The sequence below is a fragment of the Oculina patagonica genome, chromosome 5 (genome assembly GCF_052425735.1).
Source record: "Oculina patagonica isolate OP01 chromosome 5, crgOcupat, whole genome shotgun sequence".
NCBI classification, from domain to species: Eukaryota; Metazoa; Cnidaria; class Anthozoa; order Scleractinia; family Oculinidae; genus Oculina; species Oculina patagonica.
The window spans coordinates 15311925-15328568 of record NC_135762.1 but is presented as its reverse complement, the minus strand read 5'-3'; the positions used below and the strand labels follow the sequence as shown (position 1 = coordinate 15328568).

The 16644-nt window shown below is 40.2% G+C and overlaps 2 protein-coding genes across 3 annotated transcripts in view; both read right to left on the bottom strand.

Annotated features, from left to right (window-relative positions):
- Positions 1 to 16644, bottom strand: part of LOC144652955 (uncharacterized) — a 68066-nt gene that overhangs the window by 49501 nt on the left and 1921 nt on the right. The window lies entirely within an intron of this gene.
- LOC144652949 (uncharacterized) lies at positions 1893 to 16638 on the bottom strand. Of its 2 annotated transcripts, none has more exons than XM_078512846.1 (4): positions 16541 to 16638; positions 10603 to 10672; positions 9739 to 9856; positions 1893 to 2438 (listed from the first exon to the last, which is right to left on the bottom strand). In XM_078512846.1, the coding sequence occupies exons 1-4, from the start codon at positions 16616 to 16618 to the stop codon at positions 2207 to 2209; spliced, it is 498 nt and encodes a 165-aa protein (XP_078368972.1). In that variant the 5' UTR covers positions 16619 to 16638; the 3' UTR covers positions 1893 to 2206. The 2 variants fall into 2 exon arrangements, with proteins under 2 accessions (XP_078368972.1, XP_078368971.1); XM_078512845.1 differs by lacking the exon at positions 1893 to 2438 and adding an exon at positions 8102 to 8695.

The following is a 16644-nucleotide window of genomic DNA, read 5'->3' as shown; positions in this document are numbered from 1 at the left end:
TTTTTATTGCATTTTTTGTGACATGTTCCTCGCTACACTGCAAAACTCTTATGGGTGAATGCGAAACAGGAAAGCCATGCCAGATTGTGCAAGGGTTTCGTCTAATAAACGAAAAGAGATTCGGCATTTTCGTCTAATGGTTACTGTTGCCGGGTTAATTTATTCTGGCGGGAAATACGAGGTAACGCAATTCGCAAGCAGCGCGGCTCGCCGCCGTTCATCCAAGATAGAAGCAAGACAAACACCGCAGCACAATGGTAAGTTGTATTTTTTTTATTTGTGGAATATAAACTTGAGCTCGGGTTTTCAGTTTCACTACGGTCGCTTATTTCAAGCGCTGTAATAATAATCAGCTTGCGGTGCTTAAACCTGGCTAATCGCGGGCTGACTTATTTCGCTCTACTAACCTCGCGCTAATTTTTTTCTGTCTTACTTGGGTGGTGAGTTCTTTACTGAGCTCTTGTTATCTGTGGGCAGAATATTAACCTCGCGCTAAATTATTCTGTCTTACTTGGGTAGTGAGTTCTTTACTGAGCTCTTGTTATCTGTGGGCAGAATATTAACCTCGCGCTAAATTATTCTGTCTTACTGGGGTAGCGAGCTGAGTTCTTTACTGAGCTCTTGTTATCTGTGGGCAGAATATAACCTCGCGCTAAATTATTCTGTCTTACTGGGGTAGTGAGCTAAGTTCTTTACTGAGCTCTTGTTATCTGTGGGCAGAATATAACCTCGCGCTAAATTATACTGTCTTACTGGGGTAGTGTGCTAAGTTCTTTACTGAGCTCTTGTTATCTGTGGGCAGAATATTAACCTCGCGCTAAATTATTCTGTCTTACTGGGGTAGTGAGTTCTTTACTGAGCTCTTGTTATTTGTGGGCAGAATATAACATCGCGCTAAATTATTCTGTCTTACTGGGGTAGTGAGCTGAGTTCTTTACTGAGCTCTTGTTATCTGTGGGCAGAATATTAACCTCACGCTAAATAATTATTTTTCTTTCTTGCTTCGTTGGTTAGTTCAATATTTATCTTGCGTTATTTTTTTTTTTTCAATCCGCGATTGAAATTTTATTGAGCTGTTTTAAGACAAGAACATCAAAACCCAAATCCGGCTAATAACTGCTTTTTCTTTCTCCACAGAGAAGCCGCGGCTATTATGACTGACACCTCACTGTACATTGCGGCAGTTCAACGTGCGAACTACGATCTTATGTTACCGATCTTAATCCCCTTAATGGAGAAATATTCTCCACTAAGGGGATTAAGATCTAATTTCAGTTGCATAAATTTTTTTTGAACGCAACATGGTTGAACAACAGCAACAACGCGAAGTCTAAGATAAAATGAAAATTGTTGTTTAATAGCAGCAAATGTCTGAAGAAAATGTATTATTTGAATTTTAATGACAGACAATGCTGTTAAATCATGCGTTTATCAACAAAATCAAATTCAGCATTTTATTGCTTCGGTGTCCATTGCGTGCCATTTATTCGTCTACGCCTAACGGCTAAAGTTTTGGCCGTTTTACGGCTAATCGGACTAACGTCATTGAGACCCTCTTGTGTTCTTGGGAAAGACACATTTACGCTCATGTGGTCTCTCTCTACCCACGTGTATCAATGGGTACTGGCGAATAAATTACTGAGGGGGTGGGGGGGAGGAGGGAGGCAGCCCTGCGATGGACTAGCATCCCATCCAGGCAAGAGTAGATATAGAAACAATCTTAGTCGCTTATTGCTACGAATCCGGGAAAAAGCTCCGGCTGTATATTTGGGCCACTTGGCTCGACACAGACTTTACCCTTTTCACCCCCAAGAATAAATACTGAAAAAAAAACTGTAAAAAAAAAAGAACTGTACCTTTAATCGGTGCCTTTATCTCAGTGCTGATGTGATTAACAGGTATAAATAATACTTGACGCGAAACTAGCTTTTAAATAGAGGGCCACAAGTTTACAGTTGTTGTTCACTATTTAGTGCCACCCTCTTTAAATAAAGATCTTTACTTTTTACATTACTAACTCAGCAAAACACATTGTATTAGGAGTCTTCCCAGTTGAAGTTAAGTGCTTACATCATTATGTCGGTTGACACCAGCAACAAGATTGGCAAATACAAGAATGCTTTCATCTTAATGTCGGCATTAGTAGGCGCCTGAGTGGTTGAAGCTTTGGTGGCATTAACTGGACCAGCCATCTGGCTGCTGACAATTACACGGACTGATGAGGGACTTGGCAGCTCAGGCAGCATTGGGAAGAGGCCTTTATGCACAAACCACCCCGGCAACATTCAGCCACGCAGCGTTTAAAATAAACCCCATCAGGAAGACTTTCATTTCGTTTGACACAAGCAGAGATGTTGGTACACGTGCCAGCACCGAAAGGATAACAACCTCGCATGCCAACCAACGTACCGTTCATCAACTCGGCTGCTAGTGCAATGCTAAGAAAGACAAATTAAAAGATACATACGTTACAGTCGAACTCTGTAACGGTTTTATAGACATGTTTGAGACAGTCTTGTTTGAAAAAGTAAACATGCATGCATTGTACACTGTTACGAATGGTCGGTTAAGTGAAGCAGTCGTTTACAAAAACAGGACTCAGGATTCTCGGTAACACAACATCAAGTTCATTTTAATCGGCTTCAGCATGTCGCACGCTTCACACACCAAAAAATGTGAAATCCATTATGTAACATGCACAATGTCACAAGCAATGTCACGCACAGTGTCAAAAGTAACGCAAATGTTTGTAACATACAGTATACATAGTAGAGATTTACATCCTATGCTTGGTTACTTACACCGTTTTCTACAGTAAGGCTATACGACAAAGATGAAAAGTAATAACTCTTTGTCCGAAAAAGTGAACTGTGGCTGGTAGCAAGAACTTGTAATAATTATCATAATTACCATAACGGCATCTTACCATTGCCCCGAACCCATGCAAAAGGTTGTATCATTAGACATGATGCCTGCTCTGGAGACTGGAGCGGCCTTTCGATGCAGCTCTGACATGATATATAAGGTACAGGACCAAATGCTGTGGAAAGTCGAGAAGATTATTTTTATTTCTATGTTGCATTTTTGGATCACATTAAGAACATGAGAACGAGGAAACAATTTATTTCACATTGCAAATCAACTAGTAACTTAAATTTAATATTTTACTTTAGGATGCCGCGTGTGTAAGAGAAAATGTATAAGAAAATACTTAAATCAGGGGCTTAGTCAGGATTTTTCCAGAGGTACGCACAATTTTCCAACCAACTGTAACTGTAGTTTTGTTAAAGCAAATACATTTTACAACCTGTTAGCCTAAAATTTTCTTATAAGACCCACTTTTTTTAGGAACTTATTTAGCCTTAAATTTGGAGACAGGCTGTTATTTTCTAAAATTGATTAAAATGTTTACTTTTAGGAAATTTAGATTAGACAACATTCTGGATCCTCTTTGGAGATACCTAACCAAGGAGCCTTATCACTCCAGTTGCAATGTAAATTGCAAAGTTGAAAATCAAAGCACTTATTTTTGGTACAATCACAAAATATAAAATATAAATCACATAAAAAGAAATATATGCGTGATCAAGAAGTAATTCTGAATGATTAGAGCTTCATTTTTACAAAAACATTTATGTGACATGCAAATTTTATACAAGGAATAGGCCGAATACTACTTAAAATTCCATTAGCAACAATGTAAATTTTTCTTCAGAAAATAAGAACTTTTTAAAAACCTAAATAGCCTAAATTGTGCAAATTAATCTTATGTAAGAACCTGTTTAGGCTAACCTGGTAATGTAGGCTCTTACTTGCGGGTTTTTACTGTATGCTTACCCGATGGCAGTGTACAGACATCAACAAGAATTGCCAATGACCACGACACGATTACCCTCAACTCTGACAGCTGGACAAAACAGAAAGAGAAAAATATTCGATTTATTCATCATTAATAACAAAAGATTTGGGGATGAACTTTTCTGAATCGCTGACTCTTTATTAGTTTTGGTATTATTTCTGTGGTTAACTGGGCTATTTTAATTTGACATCAAATTAAAATTTTATTTGAAAGAATGAGCAGACTAATGTCAATATTTCTGAAACATATGGACACTCTTTATATGTGTCATAATAAAGTTTCGATATAACTTGTGCTCTTATTTGTTGAAAGAGCGCACTTTAAGAGAGTACAAAGCACTGGGTCCATGTAAACAGAAACTGAGATGCCTAGGAACTTTCACAGCAGAGTTGCGAGTTCAAGACAAGGTTACTCAGGAACAAGTGTATGTGATAGAAGATTTGGAGCGACCTTTGCTAGGAAGAGAGCCCGCTGAACATCTAAAGCTAATTAGCAGACTTGACAGGCTAAGCAGTGTGGACTACAAGAGTAAAGTAGCAGACGAATACCCCAAGTTGTTCAAGGGACTGGGTGTTATGAAGGACAGTTACTGCATCACACTCCAAGAAGATGCCAAACCTTTTCAAGTAACAGTACCAAGGAAAGTGCCCTTCCCTCTGTATCAGAAAACTAAGGAAGAGTTAGACAGAATGTTGGAGACAGGTGTCATATCCAGAGTTGACCAGCCCACTGATTGGTGTGATCCTATGGTTGTTACTTCTAAGAGCAATGGTAAAGTCCGGGTGTGCGTGGACCTGAGCAAGCTAAACGAGTACGTAAAGAGGGAGAACCACCCACTTCCAGCAGTAGACACAACCCTTCGAAGATTGGCAGGCTCTAGAGTCTTTTCAAAACTTGACGCAAACTCAGGATTTTGGCAGATAAAGCTAGCGTGGGAATCAAGGCCACCGACAACATTTATTACTCCATGGGGCAGTTTCTGTTTCAATGTATTGTCTTTCGGTATCAGTTCTGTTTCAGAGAAATTCCAGAAGAATATGAGTCAGATCCTCCAGGGATTAGATGGTGTGGAGTGCAACATAGATGATGTATTAGTCCATGGTAAGGATCAGCAAGAACATGATGAAAGGCTGGAAGCAGTACTCAAGCGTCTAGTCGAAGCTGGCGTGACACTCAACCTCGACAAGTGCCAGTTCAGTACAGACAGAGTTAAGTTCCTCGGACACGTCATAAGCTTCAGTGGAATTGAGGCAGATCCTGAAAAGCTACAAGCAATTGCTGACCTACCGCCGCCTCAGAATGTGCAAGAAGTAAGAACATTTCTTGGCATGATAAACCAATTGAGCAAGTTATCCGAACACCTTGCTGACAAGACAAAGAGCATCAGAGACCTTCTTCAAAAAGGGAACGAATGGGTATGGGGAAGTGAGCAACAGAAAGCATTTGAGCAGATCAAAGCTGACCTCGCGCAAGTCTCAGTACTGGCACTGTACGATCCAAACAAGAAAACCAAAGTGGCAGCTGATGCTTCCTCCTATGGCCTAGGCGGGGTAGTTCTTCAACTCCAACCAGACAACTCCTGGCGACCAGTTTCATTCATATCAAGAGCGATGACTCCCACTGAGACCAGATATGCACAGATAGAAAAAGAAGCCCTAGCACTCACCTGGGCATGCAAACGATCCTGGGAGTACATCGTGGGGAAGTCGATCTCCGACTACAGCAGATCATGGAAGCACAGGAAGAGGATCCAGTCTGCAGACAGATCAAAGTATACTGCTATGAAGGATGTCCTGACAAGCATTCCTTAAATGATGCTATGAAACCCTACTGGTCAAGCAGGGGTGAACTGTCAGTGGTACAGAACATTCTTCTTAAAGCATCCAGGATTGTAATCCCTTCTTCCATGCGTCTCGAGATATTGGATAAGATCCATGAGGGGCATCAAGGCATCACTAAGTGCCGTGAGCGGGTCAAAAGCTCTGTTTGGTGGCCAGGACTGAGCAGAGAAATCCAGGATCTGGTGCAACAATGTAGAGTCTGCGCTCTACACAGGGACAACAAACCCGAAGCACTTATCACGACACCCTTACCAGACCGTCCATGGCAAGTCGTAGCCACAGACCTCTTCAAGCTGAAAGGCATCGAGTACCTTTTTGTTATAGACTACTTCTCAAGATACGTCCAAGTAGCAGCCATGCAGAAGACGACAAAGTCAAGCGAGGTTATTATAGCCCTCAAGTCGATATTTGCCAGACATGGGACTCCGGAACAAGTGCGATCCGACAACGGTCCTCAATTTGACAGCGCGGAGTTCTCCTACTTTGCTAAGGAATGGGGATTCAAGCATACCACAAGTAGTCCTAGATTTCCCCAATCTAATGGAGAAGTTGAGCGTGCGGTTAGAACAGTGAAGAATCTACTTACGAAAGAAAAGGACCCCGCTAAAGGATTACTTGCTTACAGATCAACACCACTAGCATGCAAGTTCTCTCCCGCACAGTTACTGATGGGGAGGCAGATTAGGAACAGTGTTCCGGCATTCCATACCCAGCTAAATCCGCAGTGGCCCGATTTAGAAAACCTGCGTGCACGAGAGAGCATTAGCAAGTTGAAGCAGGAAACAGTGTTCAACAGCAGGCACAAGGCCAAGCCCTTGCCTCCAATTGGACCGGGTACAGAAGTCTTTGTGAAGGACCTTCAGCGACCAGGAAAAGTCATTGAAGCAGCATCAACACCTCGGTCGTATCAAGTTGAAACACCAACCAGCACGATAAGAAGGAACCGTGTTCACCTAACTCCACTGCCGAACCAGCAGGAGGAACATCGACCCTTACCAGTAGTGGACCAAGTTCCAGCAGCGAACAAACCTGCAACTCCTGTTGAGAAGGACAATCCTGTTATCAGGAGAGACATTCAAGTACCCCCTGTAACACCTATTCTTGCTATTAGGCCTAAGAGAATTGTAAGACCATCACTCAAAGTTTAGCATGAGATGACACTGTTATAAGTTTTCATATAGTTTTTGTCATACTCAATGTGTTTGACTTGGATTTCACACTCTCTAACAAAAAGGGGGAGATGTTGTGTTAGCTTACATGAAGTATTGTTACAGTTACGGACGCAATGCATGTTGGTTATTAAAGATTGCGTCTTGAAGTAAACACGTGTAGTTCACTGAAGTGTAGTTTAGACCCAAATAACTCGACAGATAATATCTGGGAGACAGCATTTTATTCTATTAGCAATGACCTTGGAGGCAATTTTTGCATCTACATTAACCAAAGAGATTGGTCTCCAGTTTTCTAAGTAGGATCTGTCCTTTCCTTTCTTGTCAATAAGGGTAATAATTGCTTGTCTTTGTGACGTTGTCATTTCCTCTAGCTGGAACGAGTAGTTAAAAACGTCGATTGTGACTTGATTTCACGTTTATTCTAGACAGTTGTTTCTCACGTTTCTTGCTATTGCTCAATTAATGTTATAGTTCTAGCTCCCTTCTATTTAATTTAGTTTCTGCTGTCCTTCGTTGATGTAAACTAGAAAGAAACAATTAAGAGTATGATCTGATGCCCAGAAATGTTGCCCAACCGAGGACGATTTGTGTAACAGGAAGAAACTCGCTACAAACTTCACGAGGAAAGTCCTTTACATCACTGAAACTATTTTAACCCTCAAAACTAATTCTTCTTCGTTTGCCGTCATTTTCGATTTTTTAAAACAAACGTTACAACTATCACGTCAACAAGTGTCACCGGAAGTCAAACCGGGACCAAGAAGACTCACTTCCGCTTCTGATTCGTCCCGAGTCACCTATGGAAAGTAAATTATTGCTATAATCCTAAGGCATGAGAGACAATGGAAAGAAGGCAGAGAACGGGAAAAGAGCTTCACATCTCTCCCGTCGTACAATTAATAAACCTTATGCAGCCTCTTTGTTACTATTCTTCACTTTTGGCACCTTAAGGGAGGGCGCTTTTTCGAGACAGGGCGCTTATTCGAGACGGCGCTTATTCGAGACAGGGCGCTTATTCGAGACAGGGCGCTTATTCGGGACACTTGTATACAAAACATCAAAACAAAAAAAAGAGACTAGCATCCCATCCAGGCAAGAGTAGATATAGAAGTACTCTTAGTCGCTTATTGCTACGAATCCGGGAAAAAGCTCCGGCTGTATGTTTGGGCCACTTGGCTCGACACAGACTTCACCCTTTGAATAAATACTGAAAAAAAAAATAAAAAACTAACTGTACATTTAATCAGTGCCTTTATCTCAGTGCTGATGTGATTAACAGGTATAAATAACACGTGACGCGAAACTAGCTTTTAAATAGAGGGCCACAAGTTTACTGGTGTTGTTCACTATTTAGTGTCACCCTCTTTAAATAAAGATCTTTACTTTTTACATTACTAACTCAGCAAAACACATTGTATTAGGAGTCTTCCCAGTTGAAGTTAAGTGCTTACATCATTATGTCGGTTGACACCAGCAACAAGATTGGCAAATACAAGAATGCTTTTATCTTAATGCCGGCATTAGTAGGAGCCTGAGTGGTTGAAGCTTTGGTGGCATTAACTGGACCAGCGATCTCGCTGCTGACCATTACACGCACTGATGAAGGCTTTGGCAGTTCAGGCAGCATTGGGTAGCGGCCTTTATTGCACTCCCACTGAAACCAGCAACATTCAGCCACGCAGTGTTTAAAATAAACACCATCAGGAAGACTTTCATTTCGTTGGACACAAGCAGAGATGTTGGTGCATTTGCCAGCACCGGAAGGATAACAACCTCGCATGCCAACAAACGTACCGTTCATCAACTCAGCTGTTAATGCAATGCTAAGAAAGACAGATTAAAGATACATACGTTTCAGTCGAACCGTAACGGTTTTACAGACATGTTTGAGAGAGTCTTGTTTGAAAAAGTATGCATGCATGCATTGTACACTGTTACGAATGGTCGATTAAGTGAAGCAGTCGTTTACAAAAAAACAGGACTCAGGATTCTCGGTAGTAACATGCACAATGTCACAAGCAATGTCACGCACAGTGTAACATACAGTATACATAGTAGAGATTTACATCCTATGCTTGGTTACTTACATCCAGGGGGGGAAAGAAAGTCGGCACTTTTCTTTGGAGACATAGCAGTGCCTGGAAACGGTGCGAGTCTATATCAATCAAGCCGTTGCTAAGAAAGACGTCAAACTAAAGTTTTGTTTTCTCAGAAAGATTTAAATATCAATGCCTGCGTGCGTGTGAAATGCAAATAGTGGCGGTGTTTGCGTTTGATGATTTACGCCGCTGAGATGTTTTTGGCATTCTCAGCCAGATTTCTCACCTAATGTCTCACGTCACTGAGAACGTTTTGGCGGCGTGGAATAAAAAGCGAAAAAAATTGTCACGGTTGAAATTTAACAACAAAAAGAATGGGAAATAATTTCAGAACCATTGGAGTTATTTTTACTTAGTATAACTTACAAGCTCTACTTTTGCCAGACTGGACACCGTTATCACTGTCTGTTGTTTTGATACTCGGCAAAAGGATCAATCAAAATGCAAATAGCTATTGTGTTTTGTGCACGGCCAAGACCAAATTATGCAAACTAAACAATGAACTTTGTCAAGCTATTCACTACGCCCTTAGCAACCATTCGATAGCTGCTGCGCATTCTCGGTTGCCCGGCACCGCTATGTCCCCTTTTTGAGTCGCGTAACAAAGGAAGTTTCTCCCCGCCCCCCCCCCCCCCTGCTTACATCGTTTTCTGCAGTAAGGCTATACGACAAAGATGAAAAGTAATAACTCTTTGTCCGAAAAAGTGAACTGTGGCTGGTAGCAAGAACTTGTAATAATTATCATAATTACCATAACGGCATCTTACCATGGCATCAAACTTTCGCAATGGGCTCTAGTAGTAGACATGTTGCACTGCTCTGGAGACTGGAGCGGCCTTTCGATGCAGCTCTGACATGATATAGGAGCTAAAGGACCAGCAAATGCTGTAGGTAGAAAGTCGAGAAGATTATTTTTTATTTCTATGTTGCATTTTTGGATCCCACTAAGAACATGAGAACGATCGAGGAAACGATTCATTTCACATAGCAATTCAAAGCCTTAGCTAGTAACTTAAATTTATCTGTTTTATTTTAGGATGCCGCATGTGTAAGAGAAAATGCATTGGGCATAACCAGGATTTTTCCAGAGGTACGCACAATTTTTGGAAAATTTTTCCAATTAGACCCCTTTTTTATAGGAACTTAATTAGCCTTAAATTTGGAAACATGATTTTATTTTCTCAAATTGATTAAAAATGTTTACTCTAAGAAAAAATTAGATTAGTCAACATTCTGGATCCTCTTTGGAGATACCTAATCAAGGAGCCTTATCACTCCAGTTGCAATGTAAATGCCAAAGTTAAAATCATAAATCACTTATTATTGATACAATCGCAAAATACAAAATATAAATCACATAAAAAGAAATATATGCGTGAACAAGAGGTAATTCTAAATGATTAGTGCTTCATTTTTACAAAAACATTTATGTGACATGCAAATTTTATACAAGGAATTGGCCGAATACTACTTAAAATTCTATTAGCAACAATGAAAATTTTTCTTCAGAAAATAAGAACCTTTTAAAAACCTAAATAGCCTAAAATTGTGTAAATTAATCTTATGTAAGAACCTTTTTTGTCTACCTGGAAATGTAGACTCTTACTCGCGGGTTTTTACTGTATGCTTACCCGATGGCAGTGTACAGACAGCAACAAGAATTGCCAATGACCACGACACGATTACCCTCAGCTCTGACAGCTGGACAAAACAGAAAGAGAAAAATATTCGATTTATTCATCATTAATAACAAAAGATTTGGGGATGAACTTTTCTGAATCGCTGACTCTTTATTAGTTTTGGTATTATTTCTGTGGTTAACTGGGCTATTTTAATTTGACATCAAATTAAAATTTTATTTGAAAGAATGAGCAGACTAATGTCAATATTTCTGAAACATATGGACACTCTTTATATGTGTCATAATAAAGTTTCGATATAACTTGTGCTCTTATTTGTTGAAAGAGCGCACTTTAAGAGAGTGCAAAGCATCGTAGTTCACGCAATCATCCGCGAGGTCTGATGTTTGCTTCGGCATTTTGAAATTAACGTTCTTTATGTGAGTATAAAGCATGCTTGCTGACGACACTTTTGAATCGTTTTGAAAGCAAAAAGAAGGGAATCCGTCGGGAAAATGATAAATTCTTTATCATAAACAGGGACGGCGGAGTCGGGGGGGGGGGGGGGGGGGAATTTCAGAAAAAAATGAAGACTTATTAAGAGAAGGGTCTTTTAATCCCCTCCCACTTAAAGTCACTAGTCAGCCCCCCCACTTGAAAAATTGCTCCGCCGTCCCTGATAAAACAAATAAAGAAGCCTCGACTGTGCTCTGTTCTGTTGTAAAGCACTTAGGAAGCGGCTAAGAAGCAGGGAATAACACTCAACTAACGGCTCGTGTTTCTCCCCACACTTCTTTCCTGCTATCGCCGCTTCCTGCGTGCTTTTCATGCAGAACAGAGCACAGTAGAGGCTTCTTTATTTGTTAATTAATGTTCAAACGTGTAAAAAAAAAAAACTGCACAAAAAAGTGCACAAGAAACCTAACTCGCACAATCAATAAGTCAAACTGACCAAGCCTCGGCTGATATTCTTCGCATACAACTGAAAGACCTGAGCGAGAAAATTAATTGAGAAATTGCTACCACTGAACCGTAAAATTGAATTTTAATTTTGGTGACTTCGGTGGATCCTTTCGTTCTTGGGACTTTGTGGTGTTAAATTAAGATTTTCTGCATTACCTTGATCAGGAATTGTGTATTATTTTGAGTGAAAACACAACTGGTGTAAGCAGACCTGGCTGACTGGCTGACTGACTGGCTGGCTGGCTAGCTAGCTGGCTGGGTTGCCAACTGACTGACTGGCTGACTGGGGTGCCAACTGACTGACTGACTGATTGACTGACTGACTGACTGACTGAAGAAGAAGAGAAGAAGTATCGTTTATTAAAAAACTATTACACTTGGCAGTCCTCGGACTGAATTATGTGTATTTTCACAAATTTTTAAAAATGTATAAAAACTAGGTACAGGATTTAAACTGACTGATTCGCCCCCCCCCCCCCCGCTGCTGACTGACTGACTGACTGCCTGACTGACTGACTGACTGACTGACTGACTGACTGACTGACTGACTGACTGACTGATTGACCGCTAGTTCCACTCCTTGGTGAGATGTTAGTCCACCCCGTGCGCAGCACAGTCGGTTTAATTTAGAAAAGACCGAAGGTCGGTACGTCTGAAAAAGGTTTTTTTGTAGAATAACAACAACATAATAACAACAAATGAGATCTAACTAGTAATACGTGACTCGCAGGGCCTCGCAAAGCTCTGGGTTGGGGGGGGGGAGGGGGGTGTTATAAATAAGGAGTGGATTATTTGAAGTTGAACATTAATTGAATTGTAACGGGCATGGCCGCGACACCCTCGTTCCCAGGGTCTACTCCGTTTTGAAGATGGTGGCTCTTTCTGGTTCGTAAAGAGGTATAAAGCGTTGGGAAGCGCAGACTATTTTCAAAATCATCGACAAATTATTGGATAGTCGCATTTTGGACATTTATTTGAGGGCATAAAAAAAAGAAGAACGAACGGCAGGAGGATTCGAACCCTCCGCCCGCGCGCCCCTGATGGCGATGAAAGGTTTATAGCCTGAATAGGCGTTGAGGGAGTATTATGTGGAAATCAGTGTTATTTTAATCCGAAAAGAAAAACGATAAAAATGAAAGGCTCAGGATTCGAACCCACAAAAAAAAGTAATAAAAAAAACCCTAGCCGGGTTCGAACCCCCGCCTTCAGTCCCGAAGATCTGATTTCAAGTTCGACGCCTCACACCATTAGGCCACCAGCGCGCGGCCGTGTGACGTTATTTCCGCCACACACCAAGATCACAAATATATATATATGACCGTAAACTCCACACGAGATTTGATCCCGCCTGAGCCCTTTGAGGGACAAAATTATACACCCCGCTACGCTCGGCCTTCGGCCTCGCTTCGCGAGGAATAACAACATAATAACATAATTTTATTTCTTGACTTCCTTTCGATACAAATTAAAATTACAAACATCTTTATGATATCAGACGAAATATCTCACGCTTTTAAATTTTATTTGCGCTCCGAGTTTGGAAATAAAAACCCCTTCTCATGTATCCGCAGCAGGAAACTAACATTTTCAATTGAAACCTTTTTTTGTTTTCAAGTTTATTTCAATGATATTTCAAAGATCTACTTTTAATTAGACCTAGTTGTTTTAATTTCAATTTTTTTGTTACATGAAAGAATCCAAGTTCCTAAACTTATAGAAACGAAGAAATGTTTTGCTTAAAAAATAGGTTCACAATATTTACTTGTTCCCATTGCAACTGCAGTTATAGGTTTAAAGTTGCAAGCTAATGAAACTGACCACCCTGAGTATTGTGAAATGTTCTGGCTGAATGTATAATAGTACATTACAAAGAAACTTTCACGCTTCTTACTTTTACAACTCATGCAAGACAAACTATGGTTTAAAAGCTACACATTTTCATTGAATAGTATGGCGATTAATGTTCACGTTGATGTTTGAGAAAATCCTTCCGAATGACTCGAAATAGGGATCGCAGTAGCATCTCACAATGGCGATCCAAAACTTCCCAGCAAGCCCCAGTGAAATAAGTTAGATACGGAGAAATGGAGTAGCCACCCAAATCATGAAGAAGCTCAACGTTCCACAGGACAAAGCATAAAGAAAGGACATTAAGGACGTTTCAATAGCTGTGCCTTGGTTTTCAATCCTTTGCAGTTATCACCACGACATTTTAACCAAAATTTCAAAGCTTCGTTTCCTAGCTCCGCTGGCTTTCTCGAACCAAACAAAGAACCGGGAATGTCATCTTCACACAGAGAAACCGATGAACTCGACGCCATTCTCAAAACACTTAGTATTTTTAGCTGTGAACTTGTACACGTTGCTGCGAATCTTCGCAATAAAAACGCTATGTAACCTCCAAACAAGACAATCTAAATCACTCTCAACGCTCTCAGCAAAAAAATCTTGAAAAACGTTGAAAACGATGGCTGAATTGAAGAGATAAACATGAAATAGCACGAATCCTTCATACAAATCTTTTAATTTCCCGCGAAGCGACGCCTCACTAGCCTCGTTTCCATGTACTCGGCCCAATCTTAAACCGCGCGTCCGCCATTTATGAATAAGGTGTATACCTGCATAAAAACTAACTCACCCTATGCGAAAATATTTATAATTTATTTTATTTCAAAAACACAACTAAAATTCATTTCCGTTTGCGAAATTTTTTTTGCATAACCGTCCATGTGGGCAAAGGCTCAAGTTTGTCGCCTTTTCCAAACCTAACCAGGGGAATGAAAGTGCTCATTGTTCTTACGAGCTCAACACGAAATTGAGAAACAATACCCATTGTTTGTTCGGTTTAGTGATTGGCCAAAAACCAAAATCTCCTAGCAACGGTAAAAGTTTTTCTTACCCAGTGATATTATTATTTTGTCGTAACATCAAATGCAAATTAGTTTAGCATCCAGGACTTCTCGGTTCAACAAAAGCTTGGTTACCCATGTGTTGTAAACTAATTAGAACAACAAAGAAAATACAAAGACGACTTTAGTGGTTAGTTATTGGCTTTATCTTTAGACGAACTCCACTTATCCTATAGCTCATGGGCAATCTGAGTAGTATTTCCTCGCATTTCAGGGGCGTATCTTCAATCGTGTAGCCCTTGCGAAGCCATGTGCTCGAATTCATCGATCGCTTACCTTCATAATTCGCTCTGAATTCTGAGTTTCCTGTCATAATCGCTTTCTTCATCACTAGAAATACCACAAGGATCTTCTTTTTCATCGAAAACATTATGTCAAAAATGTCTTCTGGATGAAAATATTCGACTCGCTGTCCCTTGCATGGCGACGCCGTATTTTTAAATGCAGTGAGGCTCGGTTCAGGCATGCATCGTGAAGAGTGTTTACCGCAAATTAAGTTCGATGTCTGAATCAACACGCGTATTTTTGTTGATTTGGCCCGGTCCAAATTCGAATTAAATTCGGCACAGAACAGTTTGTCATCTAGGCCACAATGAGGTGTCCTTCAAACTTGCTGAGTAATTGGCTGGATCTATCTATTTCCTATACTCCAATGACGTGCATCCTTGCTTAAAAAGACTTCGCGGAGCTATTTAAGAAACTATTTAATTAGCCTTGAGAGTATAAAAGGTGTATTGTAATTCAGTAGAGCGTTTTTACCAACATAACAATATCGTTTTGTTCATTAAAAACATTTACAAATTCAGAGATTGTGGAGTAGGTAGAAAGAAATATATTTCCCAAATTTTAGTTTGGCAGTGCCTACTGCAGCCAAGTTATTGGGAAAAAAAATTCGGAAATTACAGAGTTTTCTATGGGTCCGCATTATTGCCGGTTTCACTTGAGTACAGTAACACGGCGGCCAAAGCTGTCTTCGTGAAGGGAAGAAGATTCTGCTAACCAAAGTCATGCCTTCAAGGCTTCACATCAAAATACTTAACTCTTTAAACTTATTACCATAATTATCTGAAAAGTGCTCAGAAATATTGGTTTCTGTAAAATTTGAGATCATGTTGAACTAGGTTGTCTCGAATTTTAAAATTCCTTATTTCCAAAACAAAACACTCTTATGGCACATAATTTCCTCAGCAATAAGACACTGATGTCTATACGCTAAAAGTAAAGTTTTGAACAGTTGAGTTTAAAGTTTTTTCTGTAGAATTTTGTTGACGCCAGCAGATAACGCTCTATAGGCCAAAAGGTCGAGAATGAACGTGAAGCACTAAACGTAACTAGAGCTCGGATGAAAACACGAACTGAACAATAAACGGGAAAATATCCCTAAATAGACCAGCGCAGATCCATTTGACCCCGACAACTCAATCAAAACTACCTATTTTTAAAGCACTAAAGGTAAATAAGTATTTTTTAAAGAGCTCAGATGACAACACAACCTGAGTAAAAATAAAGTGTTTTTCGTTTGTCTCACGACGTAGTGACACTACGTCGTGAGACAAACGAAAAATACTTTATTATTATTGTACTCTACCACGATGATTAACGACAACATTTTTTACGACAAACTGAATAATATATAAAAACAATTGACCAGCGCAGATCCATTTGACGCCACCCGCTCGGCCAAACCTATCTTTGTTGAATCTCCGTATTTCAAGTAGTCAGAAAATCATGTTCTGATAAAATGTTAAACACATTTTCACAGAAACAATCTGCATTTCTAAAATACCGTACCTACCCTCTCAAAATACATCAAAAATGGCTTACAACGACAGACTCGCCTCCCTTCTCTTTCTACTAAACTCGCAGGGTACTAATTCAAGGGAAGGCCAGTGAGACAAAATTGAGAAATCCCGTAATTAATTGGGCATTATAAATGTAAAGTTTGCATTTCGCTCATCGTCGAAATCAATCAGCTACGCAACTGCCTAAATGGCAGAGTTCAGCAGCACAAGCTATGTCATAGATCCTCTTGCACAGACTATAAGTTCAACATATATTAAAGTTTCATTAGCTCGTACCTTCACAAAATCACTTTGACTCCCCGGATCCCTGTTCTCGTATTCCCGGAGCACTGGCTGGCGTTCCATGTTTATCATTCGCGTGATAATATCGAACTAGTAAT

Excerpts from the sequence above, each read along its gene's own strand:
- LOC144652949 (XM_078512845.1), bottom strand. The coding sequence starts at position 16,618 with ATGATAAACATGGAACGCCAGCCAGTGCTCCGGGAATACGAGAACAGG. Across the intron at positions 10,673-16,540 it reads GTCAAAGTGATTTTGTGAAG|CTGTCAGAGCTGAGGGTAAT; the intron begins GTACGAGCTAAT and ends TGTTTTGTCCAG. Across the intron at positions 8,696-9,738 it reads TGCGAAAGTTTGATGCCATG|CATTGCATTAACAGCTGAGT; the intron begins GTAAGATGCCGT and ends TGTCTTTCTTAG.